Raw genomic sequence first — 26159 nt, 5'->3', positions numbered from 1 at the left:
TAAAAATGATTATGTAGAAGCATTTTTGCCCTAAAACACTTCTTTCAAAGGACATACTAAACACCCTTTATTAAACTTTTTATTCACTTTATCCTCCTACACTTCCCAAATGATCCTCAGAATGGAATTCTTACATCTCTTTAAAACGACATAAAACCAACCATTTTTTCATAGACAGTTTACACCAATAAAAAAAAAGTCGATATTACTTCCTCGACTTTAACAATTATGATTTATTATTATAAAAGAAATTCTTCCTTTTAAGTTAACTGCTTGGCTTTTCTACATCAGTTGCTTGGCTTGATGGACGAATATATTGTGCTCATTGATCAAGGAATCTATTACCTTTCATGAAACCTTTGTTGTACTAAAAAAACAAAGTCCTTATTCTTTATCCATATCTCCTAAAAACAAATTATCTATTCTCCAACATAATTATGACTACCAACGCATGCAAAGGTGACCCTTTTTTAGTCAAAGTTGAAGTTATATCTAACATAAACATTACTCGAACAATTAAAAACATTCATTCATTCCCACTGAATTGAAAGTTCAAAAATATGTAATAACCAATTAGCAGAGGGGGTTATGCCTTTACAACACATAAAACAAGGAGATATATGTGTTAACTAATTAAACTATGCTGACAGGATGGTAATAAAAAAAAATTATCACCTGAAGATTGTGATGGATGAATCTGATCTTATGCTCCTACAAAAGCTGTCAAGAATGGCTCAAGAAAAACAAAAACAAGTAAAATTATTTATAGGGACTAACAGTTCCATAGAAACTATGATCTTTTTTTTTTTTTGCAGACGTTTCCTTCCAACAGGCTAAAACTGTGGCGTAGCCGAAGATAGATAAGATAGATGATATCAAAAGAACAGCGGCCTTAGATGTGCCACAGATTTGGAAACAAGAACAATTATCACTCACATTTTGTAATGAACTAATAAATAATTAGATGTAGGTTTGGACCAAATCAGTTGTCGCCCTGCCCAAAGTGAGGTGAGGAAGACAAATAATGCATAATTGATGAGTTATGTTGCTCCAAGTCAGATTTTCTGTCACCACAAAAAGAGGACCAAAATTATTGGATGTAATTATAACAATATTGATAGGATATCGATATGCATTGTCAACCTAGTTTCTATAGTCCTTACATTTTAACATATCTTATATCGCTATTTTATTTTCATTTGGTTATTAGATTTCAAAACGCTACACTTTAAGTCTTAGTTGTGAATGTTATTTCCATTTGGTTCTTAAATTTCAAGATTCACAAATTTACCCTACGATCTTGAGGTTGATCCCTACTACAAATTTTAAAAGAAATAAATTAAATTTCAATAATTTTCCTTCACTATTAAAATTAATTTTAAAATTTTTACATCATAGTCATTTTATAATTGATGGATAGATAATGTCAAAAAATCACTATAGTCATTTTATAATTGATGGATAGTTAATGTCAAAAATCACTTTAGTGGAAACTTGGAGTAAAAGTATAAAATATTGAACCTTAAGAAACAAATGAGAAACAGAACTCAAAAGTTCTTAAAAACTAAAAATGTAAGATTTTGAAATCTAAAAAGCAAATGAGAAATAAACTGAAAATTTGTGAATGAGTGCAACCATTTGAAACATCGGGACCAGACAAGACTAGACTCTAAACTTAGAGATCAAATGGGTACCCGAAAAATAATAAGAATAATAACTACTCGTGCTAGTCACATTCTTGAACGTATCCGACTTAATTGATAAATTGATTTATTTTAAGAACTTAGCATTATTCTTCAGCATAAATATTGTTTTATAGGAGTGTAATATGGCAGTACCAAAATTTTTTTTACCATGTACAAAATACAAATACGGTAATGGAGAGCCGAGTTTTCAAGTTGGTGTAGGAATCACTGAGCAGTTCAAAGCGCAAACAAGACTCAAATTCCAATTAAAGAAGTTCGATGCTACATACCTGGTATCAGGTACATTAAGAAAGTTCGAATCCTGAGTTGGAATTGATTGCGTAGAGAAGTTTTGATCTCAAAGTACTTGAACGTTTGTACGTAGGAAGCTACAAAGGGTGCAGATAGTTAATAATTAGCAAACAGATGAATTTAGGATAATAGCATTGGCTAATCAACATTTGCATAATTATTGATCATTTAGTAGGTAACGAGGTCCATTTTTATGTAAGAAATACAAACTCCTGCAATTAAAAATTTGATTCCAGTGCATTCTCTCCATTTCTACATACCTTGAGAGTATTATAGCAAGTGGAAGCAGTTGGAAGCCGCTCGACATCCTGTCCTCCTATTGAAGCCCAAATAGGTACGTCACACGAAACCTACATGAGTTTAAATTCCCATCTCAGATATTACAATAAATAACGCTTTCTATGCATTCCAAACAAGACTTCTTTTCCTTCATTTTTGCTATGAAAATCCAACCATCTCATTTAATATAGCTAGATGTCACACAGTTATGTTCAACTGTCCTTCCCAGTTTATTGATTGATCAAAAGGACCGTTGATTCTGGGATTCAAAAAGGTGCATAGAAGTCCTCTAAAGTACGAATTAAAGAAATGTTGCCGGAAGCTTAAGATTGAATTGCACACCTTATGAATGGTAAAAGCTGGTTGCAGGTATTTGAATCCAAGTAATGGAGCTCGAGAACAACTGGTGACAAATTTAAGAAGCAAGCATCGATCTTTTGGTTCAAATCCTTTAATGACCTGTACAATTTTCCCCAATCCCCGTCCCCAGAAAAATTAGCAAAAACAAAATAAAGGCATATAGGAAAGCAGCAGCACAAGGGGAAAATGGGACTTGGAAATTGCAACAGAAAGTGCCATACGACTCAAATGAAATGCACAATAACATGAAGTTAAAAAAAAAAAAAAAAAAAAAAAAAAACTGCGTCAAATATAAGTGAACATTGATGCAATTGCAATTTTGAAGCATTGAGCAATAGAATAGTTACCTTCGTTGATATACGTAAGTATCAGCGAGCAGTTAAACAGTATCGCAAGGGTATAATGAAGATTAAATTTTCAACATTATTCTATCATCAAATCGTAGAAATATCCAATTGTATAAAACCATGCAAAAACATATGCATGCATTTTATCTGCAAGTTTGAAAGCCACAGAAAGATCGGACTGCATGTACAGTTGTAAACTATAAACGGATTGAAACCATTTCCTCCATCGCAAGGAATAAGACTTTTTTTCTTTCCAAAAAATTCCTACATTCATTCAGTTACAACATAATACCTAGATTTAAAAGTTTTTTGACAATGATGATAAATTCAAGGCAATAAATAAAAATGATCTAGAATGGACTAATGGAGAAGAAGCGGAGATACAGGCAAAAACCAATCTCCTTTCACATTCAGTGAGGCTTCTATGGTGAAATTTTTTAATAATTAAAAAAAGAAAAGGGGTGTAGAAAAAGAGAGAGAGAGAAGGAACATTAATAAGTATCAGATATGGCCATGTATACATTTTTTTTAATTCTAAGATAAGTCACATTCACCAACCAAAAGCAGAATAATGCCACATAAGCACAGGGAAATATATCACAACTTACCTTATTTTAAGATTTTTAAAAAGGAATTAAATCAGTAGAAAGCAATCTGAAATTTTAGATATGTGAATGATAACGAAGCATTTGGTTAATCATTCTGCAAGTTCGTACCTCCCAAAAAATACTAATTGTTCGGCTGCCCTCTGTGTAACCACCTGTATATCGTGTATTATTCCTCAAATCATTGACGTCAATATCATGGTTTCCTCCTGAAAGCAACTAGAGAATGGCATTGATATCAAAATAATAGTAGAAATAATAATAATATAAAATTTAAAAAAAAATAGAAGAAATTAAAAGAAAACACACACACAAAACACCTAAACATAATGAAAATTTTAAGGAGCTCCCAATTACCAACAAAAAAAAAAAAAATGTTGGAGGAAGGAAAAAACCCCAAAATATACCAAGATGTAGGCCTTGATCTAATACATTTCTTACCACTTATACTAGCCTTTTCTTTCTCTCTTACCACTTCTAACAATTGTCAACTAACCAAATCAAGTACATTCTTGTGGCCTAAGAACTCATCCATGCTTCTGTGTCGTTAGCCACTGGTGTACCACTTCATTTGCAATGAAGAAACCATAAAGGATTTGTCGATTAATGACTCGATTACTGATTAGTTAAGAGATATAGACATGGGGGAAAGTTTTCTCAGCTTTTATACCAAAACTTTTGGAACGAATTTTCTGTGTTCCACTCAAGGAGAAGGCTCCATTGTAGTTTTTCATATGAACCAAGCAAATGTTAAGTTCCTTTAGGCATTTGTCACCATCGTTAAAATCAAACCCTGATACATCACAAAGAAGGCGCCCTTGTGATTCTCTAAGGTTTTCCTTAATAGAAATCTTCTATGTCATACTGAAGACTAAGGACTCCCAAGACTTCTTACAGCAATCATCACATCATCCTTAAAAGGTTTTTCAGATCATCCCTTATCAGCTTGAGTTGAGATATGGAGCTCCCCTTGGAGGCCCCCTCATCTACATGTCCCCATCGTGATTTTCAAAGAATTAGTATTAGCTTAGGTTAAGGAATCACATGAATGGCTATGGTTTAACTAGCAAAAAGAAAGCCAAGTCTGTAACGAAGAGAGAAAATAATGCACATCCATAAACAAGGGCGTTATATATACCTGATTGAATTCACTTGCATTAAATAACTTCAACCAAGACGATGATATAAGATCAGTTAAACCTCTATAAAACGCATTTGAGAAAGGCAATATCTGCAATTTAACAGAGAATGAAGTCGTGAACATAAATTTGAATCAAAACACTTGGTTTGCAAAGCAGAAAAGAGAAATCACTGCTAAACTCTTTTTTGAGTCGAGTAAATAATTTATATTTCCTATGGAATTCAAACTGTGGAAAAGATTCAATTAAACTCGAACATAGGCGAGGTTCACTTTTCTCAGCCACATTACCATAAAACAGGTCAGTGTCACTTCTTTAATAACCAACAGTACTATCAGATATGAATTATCACCAAAGAAAAAGAAATAGAGTGAATGATAGACAATTAGTGACCTGTCGATTAAGTTTATAATCAGCAATAGCATGAACATACTGCATCTTATTCTCATTTGTAACAGAAATATCCTTGCCACCATGTTTAAGCTCAATAACATGTCGTTTGCCAAATGATTCTTCAGTTACAGTGAAATCCAACGAGAGTTCTTTGACGTCACCCTCATAAGACTGCCAAAACAAGTTATAACAATAAAAAAATTTAAAATAATTATCACAAAGCTAAATATGCAACTCCTAGCATGTTAATTGCTTAGACATAAGTCTTAACTCATCTGAAGCACTAGATAATCAACTCATAAACTCACAACTAACGGCAACATAGGTCAAACATACAAAGTTTGACTACTCTTCCTCAACATCTATCTAGCCAAGCCACTCATATATTCTATTGTTTATTAAAACAAACTAGTATCATATCTTTGCAAAAGCATATCTCTTCATGAGTTCATGTATCTTTCCATTCTAATCATGTAAAAAATTATTCAAACATTTAACTTTAGAAGACATAATATAGTGATAAAATATACAAGAGGATAAAAAAACATGTAATACTGATAAATACTCCTCAGGGCACATCACATTGACTAGTCCTTGTGAGTATGTAGAATTTACCTTGACATACATGAGATTCCTGTAGAGCTCAGGATCAAGCGTTGATAGCTCATCAAGGAAGCTATACCGCCCTAATAGCTTATGGACAAAAACGTGTGAAAATGAATAGTCAAGCAATATTCCTTCATAAAGAGCCTTCCCAACAACTCTACCAAGAAACTCGATCATCTGGATACCATTATCGAGATATCGTGCAGATCCATTTGGGATAAGATGCCTGTCTGGAGTAGAGGTTTGAGAGAACAGTCCATATCTAAAAGAAATGGTAAACAAAATTACTTAAATCATTGGAGACCGACAAAGAAAGACCACAATGATTTTTTGTAGTTTGTGTAAATTACTCGGGCGAAAATGCTGCTTTGGCTATATCAGTCAAAAACTCTTTGGACAATCCACCACAGTCTTGGCCAGCCTCAGGAAGGCCACATTCACTAACAAATGAAACATGGATAGCTGATTTCAGCCTTGACCCAAGAGAATTTAACTGTCTGAATCCATCTTCAACAACATGGCTACGACGAATTACAATTTCAAATGATCGTGAACCAGGTCCACCAACTTCACCTGCCATTTTTCGGGAGACTTTGTCCATCTTGACAAACTCTCTGAACATTTCAACTCTGCCAGAAATAAAAAGAAAGGGCATGAAAAGCCTTCGATATGGCAAAACAAAATTTAAGCCGTCTACTATAAATGAAACTATAGGTGCTGAGAAGTTCCAGCATCAGCTGCAGAAGCACATCATGTTTTAGTCAAAGACAGGAAGAAAGCTTTGGAAAATTACCTTTTCGGTATACAAGTTTTTATGAAAAGTTTTTTGGTACACAAATTTCCAAACTGTACCTTTATAGCCCCTAAAATTTCGAGAATAAGTTCAAAAGGTTTAAGTTTGGACAAATAATTTAAAAGGTCCCTGACGTTAGTTTTTCCATATAGTTTCTTTATTATTTTTAACATTGCCGTGCAACTTGGAATTCAAAAAATTATATAATATTAATAATGATAATTTTTCTATCCCTCTTTCTTCTATTCCCTCCTCCCTACCTCCTTTGTTCCTATGGTACAGTGGATTTGGATGGAGGGAAAAATTAAGTTTTCAAGATAAGATTTTAGTGAAGAAAAAGAGGAAAAATAACTAATAATTTAGAAGAAAATTCTAATGGAACAAAAGATAACACTAAACTACAAGTAAAACGTAACTGACGAGTGGAATTTTTACCATCAACTATATAATTTTTACTTAGTAAATAACATTAAGTTGGTTTCACATTTGCTAACATGACTCATGAAGATGAAGTTTCTTATCAATGAAAAAGAAAAAGATGAAGAAAACGTCCATTGTCTTCCATGAAAGTCTAATCAAGCAAAGTATCTAAACATGAAAGATGTAAAAGCAAAAAATGGAGGAATAAAAATAATATAAAAAATATAAGTAGTGAAAACAAAAGGAAGAAAGCCCTTATGAAAAATAGCTCAAGAAATCCAGTAGAGAAAAATCTGTGTCAACCACCTAAGGAAAAAATAACTTGGTGCTAAAGATGATGGTTGTAACAGTCAATTGCTATTATGTGGAGGTAAAACCAATTTCAACAACCAGTCTATTTCACCGCGGTATATGCATCTGTGTCTGATATGCATATCCAATCCCGCTGTCTATGCTCATTTATATATATTCTCTCAAGTCAACATATGCATAAGAAAAAGAAAAAAATCCTTTTAGTTAGCATTTGAGTCTCACCTTTCCTCAAATGGGAACACATGTGGTGTGGTAGTAATAATTGATCCTACACTTGGAACTGATGAAGTATCATCTGCCCCTAAGTTGGCTGATAAAGCTTCGTGAGTTCTTGCAGCAACTGCAACAGGTGGTCTACTTGTTCTAGCAGGTGAAAGCCATAGCCTAGGAGGACAAAACTGATGTCTGCAATCCCTCTCATACATCAAATGCAGGCACCTGATTGCAGATTCCATAAGGGATGTGTTTTGCTGACCAGTACCGTGGGACAAGCCATTATACACAAGCGTGTTAAGCATTGAAGCAAGTTTTCTTTGCTGCTCCAGCCTGAATGGAACCTAGTTCACATAATTAAGTTCACAAATAAAGCATCACACTTTGAAAATTTCTACAATGGAGGGTAAAGACAAAATATCTTGCCTGTTTCTCATAGAACTCTATGTCATCTAGAACTAACAGCAGATGAGCATAAGTGGCACTGAAAAGATAGAGCAGACATGACAAATCTTTTGAAATACCTTGTGGACCACAACTTAAAGATTTTATGTCCCATAAATCGCATAAGTTGTCATCCCCCTGTCTTGAACTAGATTGTACTTCAATTCTGTCCATATAATCACTACCTGGTTGTGACTTGCTCGTGAACTTATTGAAGACAGTTACCCACCTACTACTTCCATCCTTACTGATTTGACTTTGCTTTTTGCCAGAACCTTCATTTTTTCCTTTACATGATATTTTACTTGAGCCAGGAAAGTGACCTTCAGCTTCATCAACATCACTGGGGAAAAGGGAACTTTCTAACACTCCCCACAGATCAACAAGAAATCCAGGAGTAAAAGATAACATATTAAGAATAGGTAAGGATCCAACCAATGGATTCAAAAATGAAAATATTCTGAGCATGTACATGTAGAAGTATGATATATCAAGCAGTTTCAAGCTTTTCATACATTCCATAGCATTTGATTGCGCAGTGCTTTTATCAGAAGAAACATCTGTATTTACTACTTTCAAAAGATCTGTGAGATGCCTCTGATCACAAACAGGCCTAAACATATCAATGAAAGATGTGCTCAAGGACATAGATGTCCTTTCATTCTTGAGAACAGCTGCATCAGAGGGTTCATAAGAAGTTACATTGTCACTCTGGATATCTTGGTTCTCCTTTTTACCACATCCTAAATCCCCACTCAAATTCAAAAAGCTTTCTGCCAAAGTAACGACCACACGAACATACAACACATAGTCTAAACTCTGACTGAACCAACCAGAATCCCTTGCCTTAGTTTCACTCCCTGCTACCAAACATATAATGTTAGCAAGAGCCCACCCAACTGCCGGAACAACCTTAGAGCCACATTCAACTGATAACTGATTCAAATTAGACATTCCCAGCAAAATTGTCTCTTTCTCGGCCTGCCATCAACTGCCAAAATTTAATCAGTGCTAGATAGAGATGCAGTAAATGTAAATTTCTTTGATATTAAAATGTAACAACGATAAATTAGTCCATAGAACATTATGAAAATAATAATAATAACAATAATAAAACTACTTTGCTCCTATACTAAAATTGAGCACTACACTTGGGTTTTTCTTTTCTTTTCTTTTTCTTTTTCTTTTCTTTTTTTTTTTTCCTTTCTTTCTTTCTTTTTTTTTCACAATCTATTTAAACTTTTTGAATAGGTACTTGATCCTCATGCAGTAATTTTGCAAAATCAAGAAAACGAACATATCTAAATTTACCACGAATTCAGAAAGGAATAACCCTTTTCTTAACTCCTAAAGTTTAGCAAGTAAAGTAATTAAATATCCAACAGATCCATGATACAGAAGAACCGTTGGATCTTATCAGCAGGCAGCAAATGAGCTATTCAGCTTGTGACTTTGTGTACTAATAAACTTAAATGAATACCATAACAATTTGTTCAACCTCAGTGGCCCTTACCAATAGAGTCAAGAAGCATGGTAACAAGATAGATCGATGCTTTACAGCTGGCACAAGAACTTGTGGCAGATTTTGAATAAACCCAGGAATTGTAAGCAGAAACAGGCAAAACTGTTCAGCAACATGATGCCCTTCCCACGGAGTAGTACCAATCGTATCGGAAATCATTAAATGAAATGGTCGTAATGCTAAAGTTATAGCACTCACAGTAATAACTAATAAATCATTTGCCTTGATGGTACTGTTACTTTGCGTGGACTGGAGGACACTCCATTTATACATGTATTGCCTGACTGAAATGTAAAGACCACTTTCAGAAGTTCCCAGATAATGAATTAAATCCTCCAATGCTGCATCAGCAACAGCCTGACTACTTTCATTAGCCTTCTTCCACCCATGATGATCGGTTAAGACAACTACAAGGCGCATGGCCAAAGAGGTTGTAACAATAATTTCTTGCTCCTTCACTTGCAACTTGTCAAAATGCACAAGAATAAATAAGCATACAGAAATAAGCTTCCTTGATTGGTAAGTCCACATTCTTCTTTCTTCAGATGTACCAGTGGCCAAGGAGCAGAAGTTGTTCTTTGATTCTTGACAAGAAAATTGATTATGCCATGTCAAGTCTAAAAATAGATGTATAAAGTTGGGGCGGGGGGGAAGAAGAATGCAAAGTAAATGACTGTAAAAATGAGTCCAGATAATGGAGATTTTGTGAAGAAAAGTTTCTGTACGGAGAGATTCTCTCTTCTCTCGCATTTTTCTCAATTTACACCCACACACTAAGATTCCTAAAATCAGATTGGATAATGCATATCGCGACGGTAAATAGTATCAGAGTATAAGGTTTCCATTTTAATTGTGTTTAGCATAAGTGAATAAAGTCTTCCTTCAAAGCCATGTACGCTTGTAACAAATGTGCCCCAGGAATGGAGATGGTGTTTTCCAGTTTATCTAATTTAACGTTCTACAAACTAGCAAACCAAGTTAAACAACCATGATTTAAAAATAAATATTTTTAACTATATTTATGTAGCACGGTAGGATGGATTTAGCACACTCACTACACGTTTCCACTTTAAAGCTAGTATGTATCTAGAAGATAGACACCCAACAAACCCACTGTGCAATATCAGTTTGTGACTCAACTTGCCTTATTTAAGAAATAACTCAAGATATTCTGCTGTTTTTGACATAACTAGATTTATCAATTGGATTCTAAAAAGTGAGGGGAAAAACAAACGATCGTATTAAAAGTCTAAAGGGAAGCGTTAGTTAAAGAAAACATAATATGGTGAACAGAATTGCGTACCATTAGAATTGATGCTTTCAAACAAGATTTTAAAGCAATTCTTCATACAATCTATATCTTTGGTCTTGATATTTTGCGGTCGTTTCAGAAAAGACGAGATAAAGAAGAGAAATGGTCTCAAAATATTACAGGAAATGAATGTGCCGCCCCGTGCACCAGAATGATTGTTCAATAAATCCTCCCATTCTTCTTGAAGCTGCAAAGCAGCTATCTTGGTCGCTCTGAAGCGCCTCCAAACTCTCTGCATCAATTAAGAAACGAGATTGTCATTTTAAGTTTTGAGAACTTGCCTTTTGTTTCCAGGAGAAGCTGCGTAGATTTGAAGAGTGAACATCATAGTACAATGTCAAAGAAATATATGCACAATTATCAAATCCACAAACAATTCTCCATTGCCTCTACATCTTTAATTAATCGGTAGCAGTACTCAGTAGAACGTGCAAGATAAACTAGGAATAGCACTAATAAACAGCTAAAAGTAAACGTAATATACCTGAATAAAGAGAGCCGCAGCTGCCGCTTTTCTTGCATATTGACGTAGCTCTCTCTCCTGGATAACCTTCTGAACAAGAGCATCCCTCGTAATTTCTTTTGCACTCGCTCCCCTCAATGATACCTGAGAATATCTCGTCAGGAACATAGAGAGCTTGGAAGTAATTCATTACTTCAATTACTATAGCAAACGAATAAATCCATGGAATGAACGAACGAATGAATGAATTTGAAAGCATTCTGGTAGCGGATTTAAAATTCAATTCAAGAGAGGGAGGGTGAGAAAGAGAGAGAACCTGATTTTTGGAAGCTTTGTCCATGGACGTGTGACAAATGTAGGAGCAGAGCTAAAATCCACATTCGCTTCTCGTCAACGACGAGCTACTGAGCTGGTTGTCGCCGCTTACCAAATCCGATCACAATCAGCAACTTCAATTGGAGTTTTCAAACATCATAACGCTATGGATCAACAAATAACAACGAGACTACTTCTAAATTACTGGTTTGCTATGAAAACTTCTGATCTGATGCAGGGGGTGAAAATTCCAGCTCGAGCTTGTTTCCTTGATGAGTGATCTCTTCAAGTTTACGCGCATACGGCATTTGTCAGTTTGCTGACCGAAATCGACACGCACCGACGATATCTCCGGCGCCGGTTGTTCAGTAGTTATAGAGAATTTTGTGCTTTATCCGGAAGAGAACAAAAATGTGAAAGAAAAGAAAAAAGAAAGCATAGGTTATCAAGTTTGCTTGCGTATTGGAATGACGTGGCGATGTTAGGGTCAATCTGATTTGGGGTTTTTTTCTTTCCCGAATTAACTCAATTAACGTTACGATCTTAGGTCATCGATTTATACCCAGGTTTACTATTTTGATTTAGTCCTAATGGTTTTGATTGATGTATTAGCTGTGTTAGGCACATAATTTAGATTGATTTTTATTGCATTTACTACTCATTCTTTTGTAAACATACTCTAATTATAAGGTGGTATGTTTAGTGAATAATCTAGTTTAACTTACCATTTGAATTTGAAGAAAAAATTATGACTAATGACATTTCAACCCTACGTATAAGGTGAGTATGAAGATCTATTAAAGATAATTAAAGAATTATGACTAATGACATTTCAACCCCACTTGAACAGAAGTGGACAATACGAAAGAATTAAAGATAATTAAAAAGTACAAGTATACAAAAGATTTATTCATCTTAACCATACTAATCGTTTTGTCATCGAGTCTCAATACTCGTGTCAGTAAAATAACAAAATTTGTTTATTTATAGACTACGGTACGAATATGATCGATAACAATATAAAAATAACATAAATGATAAAAATAACTTTTAAATCAAATGAAACGTTCGTTAATCGAATTTTGAAAACCCTTCCGACAAGTATCTAACAAATCATTGAACTTAGAGATATTTTTCTTCAAATTGATAATTTTAAGCTCCTTCGTACGAAGAACTATTCTTTTTCCTCACATTTATAAGTTGACAATATCTTATGTTTATCATTTTGATGGTGACTTAACAACTAACACTTCAAAATATTCGTTATGCGGTATATTACAAAATTAGAATATATATCCATATACGAAGCTTCGTTAGTCAATTATATACGAGTATTTAAAGTAATCTTATCTATTTTGTATATGATCTTGATGCACCTTAGAAAATGTATGAATAGGCCTAATACATTTCTATAAATCGGTTGAGTAAATTTTTATTTTTTATATACATAACATGTTATTTAAATGACTAATGATACTTGTACAATACAATAATAATAATAATAAATTACACTTTAGACGTATATTTTATGAACTCATACTAATATAATACATGTCCAACACAATATTCGTACTTTTTAAATCATATGTACATCAAATATACATTTTGTTTCGAATTCAAATTAGAACGGTGTATAATATCCAAACATTCATTCTAATAATTTTAGACTATTATAATCGACTCAATATCCCAAGGACTCATCTGTTCATCCACCCCGTGTATCTCTCCAAACTAAATGTTGCTTAGTCTGTGATTTTAACAAAGGAAAATTAATCAAATTATAGGTTCAGTTACTATTAAACATTCATAGTGGTTAAGCCTCAAAACTTTATAATAAACAGATCAAGTATGTTTTCGAATTGAATTTTTCTATGTAGTACGTCAACCATTTATAAAATTATTAAATATCAAATATATAAGCCACGAGCAACTCGGTTAATACTAATATATCCGAAATTAGTGAATTAAAAATATTCAAACAAACTGCTTATAGAGTGGTCTAGTTTGACACGTGGCTGAACAGGCTACACGTGGAAGTCAATCACCGCAAAGCATCAAACCACGAGTCACCGACCTCCTCCATAAAACGGGACGTGTCATCAGCCACGGGGACACAAGCAGCTCGACTACGTGTCCTTTTAATTCCGACGAACACGTGGCATCCATTTAAACGACGTGTCGCCTTCGCAGTGACCGTATCAAAAACTACTCGATCGGTGACTATATAATTCCCAACCGCAAATATCAAACAGCAACGCAAAAAAATTCCGACTAAAATCTAAAAAGAGGATCGTCGTAGAAATCAAATCGAATTAAGAGAGTTCCGGAGAAAAATTCAATGGCTTCGTCGAAGGAAATGAAGAAGGAGAGAGCAGAGGTGGCGGCGAGGGTTGCTGCTTCCGATCTGAGAGACATTAACAGAGAGGAAGAGCGGCAGGCAGCGGCGGCGCCGCAAAAGACAGAGAAGAATGCCACGGTGGAGGTTTTCGAGGCGGACCGAGAACAGCAACAGAGGCCTGGCGTGATTGGGTCAGTACTGAGGGCGGTGCATGACACATATGAACATGCTAAGGAAGCGGTGGTCGGAAAAAGCCATGAAGCGGAGGAGCGAAACCGAGAAACGAAGGATTGGTCGGCGGAGAAGGCAAAAGAGACCACCGAGGAGGCAGGGAGGAAAATGGACGAGTACGGAAGTGCTGTTGGGAGTAAGGCAAGGGAGACGAAGGAAGCTGCCGAAGAGAGAGCGGCGGCGGCAAGAGGGAAGATGAGTGAGTATGAAGAGAAAACAATGGATAAAACCAGCGAATATAAGGATGCAGCGGCGAGAAAAGCAGAGGAATACAAAGATTACACGGCGGAGAAAACAGCGGAGGCTAAAGGAAAGGCCAGCGAGTACAAGGACACTGCAGCGGAGAAGGCGAGGGAAGCGAAGGATGCAGCGGCGAGGAAAGCAGAGGAATACAAAGATTACACGGCGGAGAAAACAGCGGAGGCTAAAGGAAAGGCCAGCGAATACAAGGATTCTGCAGCGGAGAAGGCGAGGGAAGCGAAGGATGCAGCGGCGAGAAAAGCGGTGGAATATAAGGACTACACTGCAGAGAAGGCGGCGGAGGCTACAGGCGCCGCTAAAGGAAAGGCCAGTGAGTATACGAATGCTGCAGCGGAGAAGGCGAGGGAAACTAAGGATGCTGCAGCGGAGAAGGCGAGGGAAGCTAAGGATGCTGCAGCGAGAAAAGCAGGGGAATACAGAGATTACACAGCTGAGAAGGCGAGGGGAGCAACGGAAACGGTAAAGGAGAAGGCTGGTGAGTACAAGGATTATGCAGCGGAGAAGGCAAATCAAGCAAAGGAGAAGGCGGCGGAGTATAAGGATTATACAGTGGATAAGGCGAAGGAGACGACGGATGCGGCGGCAAGAAAAACAGGAGAGTATAAAGACTATGCAGCGGAGAAAGCGAGGGAGACGACAGATTACACGGCGGATAAGGCGAAAGAAGGGAAGGACACGACGGTGAGCAAACTTGGGGAACTGAAAGATTCAGCAGCGGATGCTGCAAAGAGAGCAATGGAATACTTTACTGGAAAGAAAGAGGAAGTCAAGGAGAAAGCATACGAAACAAAAGATGTCGCTAAGGTGACTATAAATTTACTTTTTTTTGTTTATTTTTTGAATCTTGGCCAGAACTTAGACTTTGAATGACAACGGAACATTGTAAACAAAGAACTTGGACTAATGGCAGGAATGGCAGGAAAAGATGGGGGAATCAGAGGACGATACAAGAAGGAAAATGGAGGATTTAAGGCTGCAGGGAGAAGGAAGGAGGGGCAGCACTGAAGCAGCAAAAGTCACACTTGAACATAACAGGTAAAGAAAACAAGTTCATTCATTCAACCATTCAATTCTAGAATCTGTAGTTTCATTTCTTGACAACGAAACGTATGGATTGTTCTATTGCCAGAGGCCGTGGCGGGGAGGGAGAGGTGGTGGTAGGTTTGGAGGAGACACGACCGGGTGCGCTGGCCTCGACTTTGAAGCAGGCAGACGACATGGCGGGACAGTCGTTTAACGATGTGGGTCGAATGGATGAGGAGGGAGTTGTGCGCTCAAAGGATCGTCAAGGCAAGATGTGAATCTGATGCGAAAATTCTCTAAGGGGGGCATTCTGTTTGTTGATCATATGATCTGCCTTTTTTTTTTTTTTTTTTTTTTTAATAATGATTTTCATATTTTAGAAGGTCACGGTTGTTGCTTTGCTTATTTTGGACCTCCTTTGGTTCTCCTTTGTCTAAGAACTCTGTAACAAAAGAAAAATGTTGATGTTAATGACTATGATGTTAGTGTATAGTATATCCAATTACTATAATTTTCGCTGAGTTTTTCTTGGTAGCGTTTCCTGAGAAATGTTCTGCAAATTGTTGTTCAAGATAAGTTGTGTCTCTCTCAGCCAATCTGAAAATTCTAATGTTTTTTCAATCATACTCAAAAGAGAGAACGAGAAGACATTATTTAGTCAATTAGGGTGCTGCATCGAAGACTAGCAACACGATGGTGCTCGTTATTGAGGCTCCCATTGGTGGAGTTGGACGAAATATGGGTCTTTGACGAATTATGGGTCTTTTTCTTTGTAGATTGGGACTTACTCATGGTGGGTCAAAATAATTGTTGACCATGTAGAAGCTCTTGTTGGAGTTTGATCACCTTGAAAATGAGTTACAAACCCTTTGTTGATGTTGTAATCGAAGGAACGATCCTTTGAGTGCTTCCTTTCAAATATACGAACTTACCTATTAAGTTGACAACCTGATATTATATTTCTAATCCAATGTGTTCATTGGATTATTTAGTTGTATTATTATTTTTTCATTCTTGATCTTTGTACGGGTTAAGATTGATCTTTGTACGGTTTAAGATTGGTACGATGTCGATAAACACTCGTATCTAAAGTTTCAAACATCTAAAATGTTTCAAATATCCACAAAAATTCAACATATTTTAAACATTATCCATAAATATTAGAGAAATAATAAAATATCTATAGTATAAATATAAATAAATATATATAAAAATTATTAATTCGAGATTGGGTTGAATTTCATAGTAATAGAAATATAAGACAGAATTTGTAACTTGCTATCCTCTTGTCTAGCAGGCAAAGGTAGTGGAAGGATCGACATGAGAGTCCAACTACATTGTATTGCCAGAATCTATGTTGTATATTTGAAAGAGGTTGACCTCCTTGCTTCTCTTTACAATCCTCTTCCCATTGAGCCTCCTTTCTCCTCGATCCACGGAGAAAAAATGGAGGACTGGGCCGAATTTTTCAATCCAACTCGAAAAAAAAATTAAAATTTTCAATCCAATCCATATAATATGGGTTGCTCCTTTCTCCTCGATCCACAGAGAAAAAATGGAAGACTGGGCCGAATTTTTCAACCCAACTCGAAAAAAAACTAAAATTTTCAATCCAATCAAATCCATATAATATGGGCTGCTCCTCTCTCCTCGATCCACGGAGAAAAAATGGAGGACTGGGGCCGAATTTTTCAACCCAACTAAAAAAACTAAAATTTTCAATCCAATCAAATCCATATAATATGGGTTGAATAGTATAGATTATCGGATTGTTAGGGTTATTCTTACGCTCCTACTCGTCTATATGAATGCTTCCTTTTTTTTCTATACGTGGTTTGCATATTTTATTAAATTTTTTTACATTTTAAAACATGCTAGCAAACATTACGAAGTAAATTAAAAAGTGAAATTTAATTATAACTCGTTTAATTGATATTAAATTCTTTAACGTTGATCAACACTAAAACGAAAAATAAGCATTTTAGTAAAAGAAAAAAAAAAAAAAAACAATCGGGTTTAATGCAAATACTGAATTTTAGAAACGAAAAATAAGCATTTTAGTAAATAAAAAAATAAAAAAATTGGGTTAATGCAAATACTGAATTTTAGAAACTAAATATATAAACACGATCCAAACTCACCAAAGAAGTATTTTATTTTCTCCTTCTCTCTTTAACTTTTATTTACGGAATATTTGTGAATTCAACCTATGAGTATATATACTTATGTGATTATTGGTGCATTATCGATAGATTTTGTTACACACTTTGCTATATCTATATATTTTTTTCTCAAATTTGTTGGTTGTCCTCTGTTATTATCATTTTAGAGGCCAAAGTCAGATTCTATTCATTTTCAAACAGACTCTTTCCCTCGCCGAGTGAGTCAACTTTTATTGCCGTTTGTAGCCCAAGCCCAAAGCAAGAGTCAGGCCCAAAAGACTATCCAACAATTCCAATATAAGCTACCGATTCGGCAGGGTTTTGTCTCTAGGGTTTCATCGTCAACAGCGCGGCAGCAAGTTAAGCCTCACCAGCGGCCATGGTTCTCAAGTTCGTCAAATCCTTCATCTCTGTCTTTTTTTTTTCTCTAGTTAGATCTCGTTTTCATTTTGATTACATGTTTTCCGTTTTCATTTTACATGTCAACGTTTTTTCCTGGTTCAGTTTTTTCATTTGTACCTCCAATGCTAGCGATGAAGAATTTTAGGGATTTGCGTGTTTTTGATTGAGGAATACGAAAAATGACCCAATATTTGGGATTGGCATCTGTTGGGGGTTTAGTAATCTGGTTGGAAGGAATTAGTCACAGGGCTGGTAATTTAATTAACGGGGAAGATGTAGATGTAAAGTTGTTTGCTTCTAGGAAGCATTGCTCTAGTTTATTGTTCGAGCAAGCGAGTGCTTTGGATAATTGTTTCATGATTACGTGCTCGAACTAAGCTGTGAAAGTTTCGATATTAATGTGCTCGGTCTCGTTCATGAACTCTGTATGTGGGAAAAGAATTTCATGAATTCTGCTCTTAATTGTTTGATATTGGGCTTTTCAGGACCGAACTTTGTCGATTCAGTGGTGCCAAGATATACCCAGGGAAAGGCATTAGATTCGTCAGGGCTGATTCTCAGGTGATTTTGATTATACCATGTACTGGACGTGTTTCGAGATGAATGGATGAATTTCATTCTTTACTAATTATTAAAATGTTTTGTGAACTTTGGTTTGCTCTTGTTAACCTGAACCTCTTTGACTTGAATGGAGTTTTGGAGGCTTATTCTTTTATATATTTGAATCATTCTTACTGATTTTCCCCTGTTTATTTGGCCTTTTTCTTTATCAATCTGTTAGGTGTTTCTCTTTGCCAACTCGAAATGCAAGAGGTATTTCCACAACCGGTTGAAGCCTTCGAAGCTTACCTGGACAGCCATGTACAGGAAGCAACATAAGAAGGTAATATTAAGATTTTCTATGGACTTTGTTTAGTTATTTTTTTTGGTTCATTTTTCTTGATTTGATGTCAAGACTATTTGGTGAATATTGTCTTTAAATATACCATATACAATCCCCATCGCGTGGGTAAAGATCATCCTCATCATCCGAGCTTTGATTCTACCAAAAATTTTAAAACAATCTGGGACTTGCTAAAATGAGTCATATTACTGTTATTTGTGTCACAACAAAAACAATGACTTGATCCAAACCTAGAGTTTATGGTATTGAGCCTAGTGGTAATTTAACAGCAATAATGAGGCATGACATATACGAAGTTGTCTTTATCATTGCTATTTTTATGTTATAAGTATTAACAGATTTAAGTTCCAAGTTTTATGATTAATCAAAATGATTTCCTAGTCCTCAATTTGCAAGAAGTGTTAAAGTTTTAATAAATCATCCCTAACCCTGTGTCTTGAGCTATTCTCTGTGAATGCCGTTTTGTGTGTTTGGTGTGGGCTCATCTTTTATCTAATCTTATTTTGATATGTGTAGGATATTGCTCAAGAGGCTGTGAAGAAAAGGAGACGTACCACCAAGAAGCCCTACTCTAGGTCCATTGTTGGTGCAACTTTGGAAGTCATCCAGAAGAAGAGGGCCGAAAAGCCAGAAGTACGTGATGCTGCTAGAGAAGCTGCTCTCCGGTGTGTACTCTCATGAACGACCGATTGAAACTATAATTGAAATTTTATAACATACAAACATGAATTTGTACTGAATCCATGGATTTTGATTGAATTTCAGTGAAATTAAGGAAAGGATTAAGAAAACTAAGGACGAGAAGAAGGCCAAGAAGGCAGAAGTGTTGGCCAAGTCACAGAAGGCTCCAGGTAAGGGCAACGTTGCCAAGGGGCCTGCATCCAAGGGTCCAAAGCTCGGCGGTGGTGGTGGGAAGCGTTGATCTCCTTTTTTGGTTTGTTTTGTTATTTAAATTGGCAAGTTTAGTAGATAGGACATGTGTTAATTCGGAGTACTTCACGTGTTATGAGAAGTTATCTGTATTCTTCGTTGGTTTTGGAAATTTTTTTACAATCAAGCAATGCTGTTATTTTTTGTTTCTGAGTTCTTTCATTCACATGTTATTCAATTTTGTGCTGCTAGTGAGGCTTTCATCATGCATTTCTTTACTATTTAACCACCAAGGGAGATCTTGTGTCCACCGTGTAATTTGAAGTTAGTTACATTAGATGAAACCTTTCTTACATTAGATGAAACCTTCCTTACATTAGATGAAACCTTCCTAACCAATCTAATTTAGCCAATGTTTGATAACTACTTGATAGACACAACTTTCATCAGCATTTCGTGCGATAAAAGCCATCAACATAGCATTTTTTTTTCAATAATTCTCACTTCTATTCTTCTCTTTTTATTCATTATTTTGGTCTTTCTACATTTAAAGATATTTGATGCACTCAAAATAGGATGAATGTCTCATTTTTCGTTGTTCGTTCTTGTTAGGCATTTTTTTCTCTTGAATCCTTCTTCTCCACATGTGGCCTAGTCCAGCAAGTGTGAATAGCGTGTGGAGATAAGTTGACGATGTTCTTATAAGCCAGTGGCGCATTATTTGTCTTTCGAACTAGATATAAACTTGATTGCATAACGCTGACCATGTTCTTAAAAATGATGTTTATTCTAATCAAAACATATTTCTTTATGTAACAATAAACATCAGAAATTGTTTTGAAATTCTAGGTAACAAAAGACTAAATGGAATACTATTATAAAAAAGGTTTTCGAAGGAATTCAGAATTTATGGACCATATATCATTTCAATTTCATCCCCTCCCCTTACTAACGTAATTATCTATGGGAAACTCTCGAAAATGTCCAAGAAAACCAAGATATTCAGATTGGTTAGTTAAATTTGGTTCCTCTAGCTATTTATAAGGTTTCATAGACTAGGACTAAATTTGTAATTTAGTTTAGTGTGAATTGTTCATTCCGATGTAAATCGCCACCAATATGGCTCGTTTTCTGTTGGTTTGCCACCTCGTACTACCGCCGCTCACCGGATCTGTTAAGAGGGTGAGTTTTGGTATTCTTTTATGGGTTTTGGGTGGCCATTAAGAATTAATTTTGGCTTTGGAAGATTAATTAGACTTTGATTTGGAGTATTTGGACTAATTTAATGGACTGTTCAGCAAGATCGGGTTTGGTTTTCGACGAAGTTTAGGTAAGTAATTAAAGGATTTAAGTTCGATTAATACAATGATAGGTATTTTGATAGATAAAATTGATAATGATCATGTTATGTTTAGATCGATTGTTTAGGCATTGTATTGCAAGCTAAGGAGTTCTATAGTTTAAACTTAATCTCGACGTTTTAGTAAGTAATTAAAAGGATTAAAGTTGTCATACCTGTAAGCAAACATATTTTTGATTTCCAACATTCTTGGTTCTATATCCTTTTAAACATTTGGCATGAACTTAACGACGAAAATGTTCAATTAATGGTAAGTTTAAGACTCATGTGATGTCCCTGAATGGGATGATATCATTATCGACGTTGCTTTTTGGAATTCTAACGACGAACTTTTTTGTAACTGTGATACTTCTATTGTTTTAAACTGAAAAGCTTTCCTTTAAACTCTTTTCCTCGCATGTTGTTCTTCATCAATGAAGTATCTTTATTTATTTTCTTTCAGGAAATTTTTTTAGTTTCTTGTCCAATAGTTCTCTTAGTTAACATCTTGAGAAATTAATTGGATATCAAATATTATAAGACTCCTAAATGCCCTCCCCAATTTGACAGATCACAAGACTTCAAATTTTAAGAATGTTGAAATATATTGTAAAGAACAGCCTATCAAACCCAGAGTTAAAGACATAAACTTTTTATTAGACATATTGAAAGTTTAGAAATACTTATAAGACACGTCCCAAAGTTTAAGAACCACATGCACAAGTTGAAACTAGTTCAAAACATTATTAGACATTTGTTTTAAAGTAGAAAATTAACGTAGAATTGTTAACAGTATATCAACACAAACTCATACAAACATCCAAGGAAAAATGAAAGAAATAAAAACCGTAATCAAGGAATATAAGTGAATAATCTTCATCAAATTAGTGAACACAAAAGAGAAATTCAATTTTATTACACTGGGATCTTCTTAGATCAGCACAGAAAGTTCAGATCATATAACCTCAACTCTTTCTTTAATAAACTCTTTCTCCCATAAGTTATTTCTTGAATTTTCCCCCTCACATATATTTATATCTATAAATTCAAAACCAGATTTGAGGTGGTATGATCTGAACTGTCCAAACAGATCCCTAGACTCCAGGATATGATATTAGAAACACTGTCAAATTTCAAAAGTATTCTCTAAACCCTAATTTAAGCTCTCACTTCACAATCTTAACTTTTTCTTCAAAAAAAAAAAAAAAAAAAAAAAAAAAAAGAAAGAAAGAAAGAAAGAAAGAAAGAAAGAAAGAAAGAAATAAAGAAAGAAACTAAGTTGGGAGACATTAAAACTTGATTTTAAAAAAGAGAGAGAGAGAGAGAAGGCAAAAGTGACAAATTAAAGCACACAAAGTCTACTGGGGATGGTAAGAGGATGGGAGAGAGCCCCAGAAAGCTGGAGACATAGGGTTGTACTCCTCAGTGTTAAACACATAGTTGCATTGCTCTGGTGGCGTCGTGTAGTGATTTGCTGCTGCCACGGCTGCTGCTGCAGCTACTGGTCTAGGCTTGCTCGAGCAGCCAGCTCCGACCGAGGTGCTTTCCACTGTCTCCTCGCCCGACAAGTCGGTGTACACCGTTGACACTTGGTTCCTTGCAGCTTGAAGCTCTCTCAGCATGCTCTTCAGCTTCATTACCTGCAAGTGTGTTAAATTATTGATATAATTAAATTCTCAGACTTTGATTGATAATTTAATGAACAAGGTAAGAGTACATGTCCGAATTTCTATAATATATATATCGAATTTCTATAATATATATATCATTTTCTCTCTAATTTTGAATAAGAAACTGCTAATAAAGATTTTCAAGTGCATTCGAATATCTCACTTAAGTCTCAAATATCTCAATTAATTGTTATGATTGTATCCAGAAATATTAGATCTTTGAACAAAAAAAAAAAAAAAAAAAGCTAAATGGGAGTTTGTCTTGAGCTCATCCCTTTTTATTTTCTCTGTGTCCCTTCTTTATCATTAAGGAATATTATTTTCTTTAGTATGTTATATGACAAGAGACTAACCTTAATTTAATAGATTGCTTCCTAAGTGATCACCCTATTTAGTAGTAATCTCGTCCGGTATATTTTAATGGTTTTTAATGAAAAAAGAAATCATAAAAAAAACAATTTTTTCCCTAAAAAACTCTTAAAACAACAGCAAACCTTTTATATTTCAAAAGCAACAAGTTCATATCAAGAGGATGTTGCTCAATTAAAGTTAAAGTTGAGGCTCATACCTTGAAGAGGAAATGATTCCTTAACAAGTAGTTTAATCTATCAAATAACCTAATTTTGATACAAAACTTTTTTAAATAAATAACCTTAGGGAAAAAGAAAAGAATGGAAAGATTATAAATATGCTATTCAACTATTTAATCAACTATTAATTCAGGTGTGGGGATATTTCAATAATAACAAAATTTGAAAATTAAAAATAATGATAATTAAATTGCATGGTCTTTTTGTGTGTATTATTTCCATAATCACTAACCCATATCATATATATTGTCCTGTTTTTCTAGAACGTAAATTTTCTTAATGAACCCTAATCTAATAAGATTACAAATAAGTTCTGATCATTAAAAAGTTCATTAAGAGAAATTAACTTTCATAAAGTCAATCATTCAAAACATATTTTTGTTATAAAAAACACAAGCCATTTTTTTTTCAAGCATTTCTCCTGATTTTGTTTGATAAAACCCTAGTCTACTTAATGAAAGCTTTAAGATCACAAATTAAGATTATTTGAAAGAGAAAAAAAATTAAAAGAGAAAGAGAAAGAATTAGAAAAGAAAAAAGAATTAAACAACTTTTCAAAATAATTCTATAAAATCCCAATAATTTCCTTTAAAAAGAGCCTAGTTCACTGAAAGCTTTAATTTGAGATCTTGAAGAGAGATTATTAATTTGGTGAGAAAATGGATTAATTTTTCACTTAACTACAAAATGTCAGCCCTAATATAATATCTCCAAACACTCCATTCATAAATCAAGAAAGAATTTTTTTTCAACAAATCCGAATCCAGTTAATTAAACCCTTAATTGAGATCTTCAAAAAATTTGAAAAAAATAATAATAGTAAAAGATATGTTTTTGTTTTCTTCCTCACAACTTAACCCTAAAAAACACCAACCCTAACGCAAACATCTCAACTCTTTATAGATCAAGAAAAAAGAAAGAACAAAAGAAAGTTCTTTTCTTTTCCTTACCTCTTCTTGAAGCTTATGTTTCTCTCTAGAAATGGCATCAAACTCCTGTTTGAGAGTATCATAGAGATGCTCGAGTTGCTTTGCCTTCCACCTCGCACGACGGTTCTGAAACCAAACAGCGATCTGACGAGGCTGCAGACCGAGTTCCTTTGACAGCTTCTGTTTCCGGTCGGGATCAAGCTTGATCTCCTCCTGGAAGCTTCGTTCGAGTGACTCAAGCTGCTCGCTGCTCAGCCGCTTCTTCTTCTCCAAATTTCCATAGCTGTTCATATCCATCCCTGGAACCAACCCTTGCAGCACTGTCTCCGATGCCCCCGCCATCGCCGAATGCTTCACATCTACGCCTGAAACTTTGGACAAAAATTTTACCTTCTAACCTCCTCTATCAATACACACACAATTCGTTATTTTAAAATTTTGTTTTTTCTTTAAAAAAAAAATATCTTAAGCGATCTAAGTATTAAATTGTCCCCATTCTTCCTTCTTCACTCGCTTCTACATGGATCTACAAGAAGTTCAACTCCCAAAACATAAAACAGTTAATAAAACAACCTTTGTCTCGGATCTTCAAATTTCTAAGTTTTTAATGACAGTTTTTAGTTGAAAACAACACAAAAAACACAAAATATTACAACACAGAAATTTTTTCTCTAAAAAAAACAAAACCCCATTAGAAAAATCGCCACGGAAAAACCCTAAATTAGTAGAAAAGTTCACCTTTTCCGATCTGGGTATCACTATTTTCAAATTTTATAAACAACTAATAGCCCCCCCCCCCCCCCCCCCCCCCCCAAAAAAAAAAAAAATCTCAGGAACCCTAAAATGATGTAGAAATATTTACCCTGAAATTGTTCAAGATTATAGTTATAAAGAAACCCAAACGAAGATTCGGGAGCTCGAGAAACGAATGGTCTGAAACTTCCTGTAGCCCATTCCATAATTTACGGTAACCGGCGGTAACTTTTTCCGATCAGAAGGGGGAAAAAAAGAGATATTGAGAGAAATGTGAAGTATGAGAGAACTGTGGAAATGAGAATGAAAAATGAAAACTCCAAATAAATTAAAGAAAGAGAGAGAGAGAGAGAGAGATAGGGCAGTTGAAAACTAGGGCTACAAGTGAGAGGATGAGAGTCAGCAGAGTTGAAAAGTGTTTTTAAGCCTTACTTCTACTGTTCTTCATTTTTTTAATATTAAAAAAACATTGTAAAGAGAGAGTATATATATAGAGAGAGTATATATGTAGAGATATAAATGTTAGTACTTTGTGATGAAGCTGGCACAAAATTTTATACGCAAACTTTGTCTATCTCTTCACCAACTTGGAGACACATAAAAGAAGAGAGAGACTAAGAAATGGAAAAAAAACTATTTATTATAACTGTTACCGTGTGGAAAGATTACTCAATTTTGCACCACCACATCATATAATAACTGTTCGACGTAGGTTCCAGAGTTCTGTATATACATAGTTCTAATTCTTTTAAAAAAATATTAGAAGTAACAAGATTGTATATCTCAACTAAAGCGATACATTTGTACTGTCCTGAAAGAGCGTACAAGAAGACCTAGAAGAAGATAGAGTTTTAATTTAAAGTTGCATATATATACATAAGGACTATATGAAATTCGTATAAGTTTCAAATACAAATTATCAATTATACGTTGTGGTGGTCTAATCAAAGAATTTCTCATTAAAATGTATCGATAGTGTGGCCTCTAATAACGATGAGATTGAAGATATTATTTGTCGTTTTATAATAATCGTTTGAAAATAAAGTGTTTGACAATGTAAGATGATCAACCATTGCATATGTTTCTAGGAAAAAAGAAAAAGATCAACCATATGTATTGTTCTAAGCTTAGCTCTCTCCATATTATTTTTAATTTTAAAAATTTAAG

At 34.9% G+C, this 26159-nt stretch overlaps 4 protein-coding genes and 1 long non-coding RNA gene across 10 annotated transcripts; 2 read left to right on the top strand and 3 right to left on the bottom strand.

Moving 5' to 3' along the window:
* Positions 1-504: 504 nt before the first annotated feature.
* On the bottom strand, positions 505-11968 carry LOC103486553 (E3 ubiquitin-protein ligase UPL7). 3 transcript variants are annotated; one of them, XM_008444553.3, is made up of 15 exons: positions 11522-11968; positions 11227-11349; positions 10734-10974; positions 9422-10014; positions 7891-8889; positions 7474-7808; positions 6077-6355; positions 5736-5988; positions 5121-5291; positions 4727-4819; positions 3700-3807; positions 2619-2735; positions 2258-2347; positions 1976-2074; positions 505-1064 (listed from the first exon to the last, which is right to left on the bottom strand). In XM_008444553.3, exons 1-14 carry the CDS (start codon positions 11543-11545, stop codon positions 1991-1993), a joined length of 3510 nt encoding a protein of 1169 aa, XP_008442775.2. In that variant the 5' UTR covers positions 11546-11968; the 3' UTR covers positions 505-1064; positions 1976-1990. The 3 variants fall into 3 exon arrangements, 2 of the variants coding, with proteins under 2 accessions (XP_008442775.2, XP_050940105.1); XM_051084148.1 differs by lacking the exons at positions 11227-11349; positions 11522-11968 and having other exon boundaries at positions 10863-10970; XR_537094.3 differs by lacking the exons at positions 505-1064; positions 1976-2074; positions 2258-2347 and having other exon boundaries at positions 3700-3797; positions 11522-11918.
* Positions 11969-13771: 1803 nt separating this feature from the next.
* Positions 13772-15894, top strand: LOC103486554 (embryonic protein DC-8). 3 transcript variants are annotated; one of them, XM_051084147.1, is made up of 4 exons: positions 13772-14689; positions 14723-15154; positions 15261-15385; positions 15480-15894. In XM_051084147.1, the coding sequence occupies exons 1-4, from the start codon at positions 13859-13861 to the stop codon at positions 15649-15651; spliced, it is 1560 nt and encodes a 519-aa protein (XP_050940104.1). In that variant the 5' UTR covers positions 13772-13858; the 3' UTR covers positions 15652-15894. The 3 variants fall into 3 exon arrangements, with proteins under 3 accessions (XP_050940104.1, XP_050940103.1, XP_050940102.1); XM_051084146.1 differs by having other exon boundaries at positions 13772-15154; positions 15270-15385; XM_051084145.1 differs by having other exon boundaries at positions 13772-15154.
* A 1911-nt stretch (positions 15895-17805) lies between these two features.
* Positions 17806-19921, top strand: LOC103486557 (60S ribosomal protein L24-like). The gene is made up of 5 exons (XM_008444557.3): positions 17806-17925; positions 18423-18498; positions 18719-18820; positions 19358-19506; positions 19607-19921. The coding sequence occupies exons 1-5, from the start codon at positions 17915-17917 to the stop codon at positions 19761-19763; spliced, it is 495 nt and encodes a 164-aa protein (XP_008442779.1). The 5' UTR covers positions 17806-17914; the 3' UTR covers positions 19764-19921.
* LOC127149100 (uncharacterized) lies at positions 19606-20202 on the bottom strand. Its single transcript, XR_007820433.1, has 2 exons — positions 20099-20202; positions 19606-20056 (listed from the first exon to the last, which is right to left on the bottom strand). It is a non-coding gene; the product is annotated as an uncharacterized LOC127149100 (long non-coding RNA).
* A 1749-nt stretch (positions 20203-21951) lies between these two features.
* On the bottom strand, positions 21952-25429 carry LOC103486558 (homeobox-leucine zipper protein ATHB-22-like). 2 transcript variants are annotated; one of them, XM_008444558.2, is made up of 3 exons: positions 25102-25429; positions 24261-24610; positions 21952-22690 (listed from the first exon to the last, which is right to left on the bottom strand). In XM_008444558.2, the coding sequence occupies exons 1-3, from the start codon at positions 25196-25198 to the stop codon at positions 22409-22411; spliced, it is 729 nt and encodes a 242-aa protein (XP_008442780.1). In that variant the 5' UTR covers positions 25199-25429; the 3' UTR covers positions 21952-22408. The 2 variants fall into 2 exon arrangements, with proteins under 2 accessions (XP_008442780.1, XP_008442781.1); XM_008444559.2 differs by having other exon boundaries at positions 24261-24604.
* Between the last annotated feature and the right edge of the window lie 730 nt (positions 25430-26159).

The sequence above is a fragment of the Cucumis melo genome, chromosome 4 (genome assembly GCF_025177605.1).
Source record: "Cucumis melo cultivar AY chromosome 4, USDA_Cmelo_AY_1.0, whole genome shotgun sequence".
NCBI lineage: Eukaryota > Viridiplantae > Streptophyta > Magnoliopsida > Cucurbitales > Cucurbitaceae > Cucumis > Cucumis melo.
The sequence above is the reverse complement of the archived record's forward strand: the minus strand, read 5'-3'. Positions and strand labels throughout refer to the sequence as shown.

Excerpts from the sequence above, each read along its gene's own strand:
- LOC103486553 (XM_008444553.3), bottom strand. The coding sequence starts at position 11,545 with ATGGACAAAGCTTCCAAAAATCAG. Across the intron at positions 8,890-9,421 it reads CATGCTTCTTGACTCTATTG|GCCGAGAAAGAGACAATTTT; the intron begins GTAAGGGCCACT and ends AGTTGATGGCAG. Across the intron at positions 3,808-4,726 it reads ATGCAAGTGAATTCAATCAG|TTGCTTTCAGGAGGAAACCA; the intron begins GTATATATAACG and ends GCCATTCTCTAG.
- LOC103486554 (XM_051084145.1), top strand. The coding sequence starts at position 13,859 with ATGGCTTCGTCGAAGGAAATGAAGAAGGAGAGAGCAGAGGTGGCGGCG. Across the intron at positions 15,155-15,260 it reads AAACAAAAGATGTCGCTAAG|GAATGGCAGGAAAAGATGGG; the intron begins GTGACTATAAAT and ends GACTAATGGCAG. Across the intron at positions 15,386-15,479 it reads GTCACACTTGAACATAACAG|AGGCCGTGGCGGGGAGGGAG; the intron begins GTAAAGAAAACA and ends TTCTATTGCCAG.
- LOC103486557 (XM_008444557.3), top strand. Across the intron at positions 18,821-19,357 it reads ACAGGAAGCAACATAAGAAG|GATATTGCTCAAGAGGCTGT; the intron begins GTAATATTAAGA and ends TGATATGTGTAG. Across the intron at positions 19,507-19,606 it reads GCTAGAGAAGCTGCTCTCCG|TGAAATTAAGGAAAGGATTA; the intron begins GTGTGTACTCTC and ends ATTGAATTTCAG.
- LOC103486558 (XM_008444558.2), bottom strand. The coding sequence starts at position 25,198 with ATGGAATGGGCTACAGGAAGTTTCAGACCATTCGTTTCTCGAGCTCCC. Across the intron at positions 24,611-25,101 it reads TAATCTTGAACAATTTCAGG|TTTCAGGCGTAGATGTGAAG; the intron begins GTAAATATTTCT and ends TTTTGTCCAAAG. Across the intron at positions 22,691-24,260 it reads AACATAAGCTTCAAGAAGAG|GTAATGAAGCTGAAGAGCAT; the intron begins GTAAGGAAAAGA and ends ACACACTTGCAG.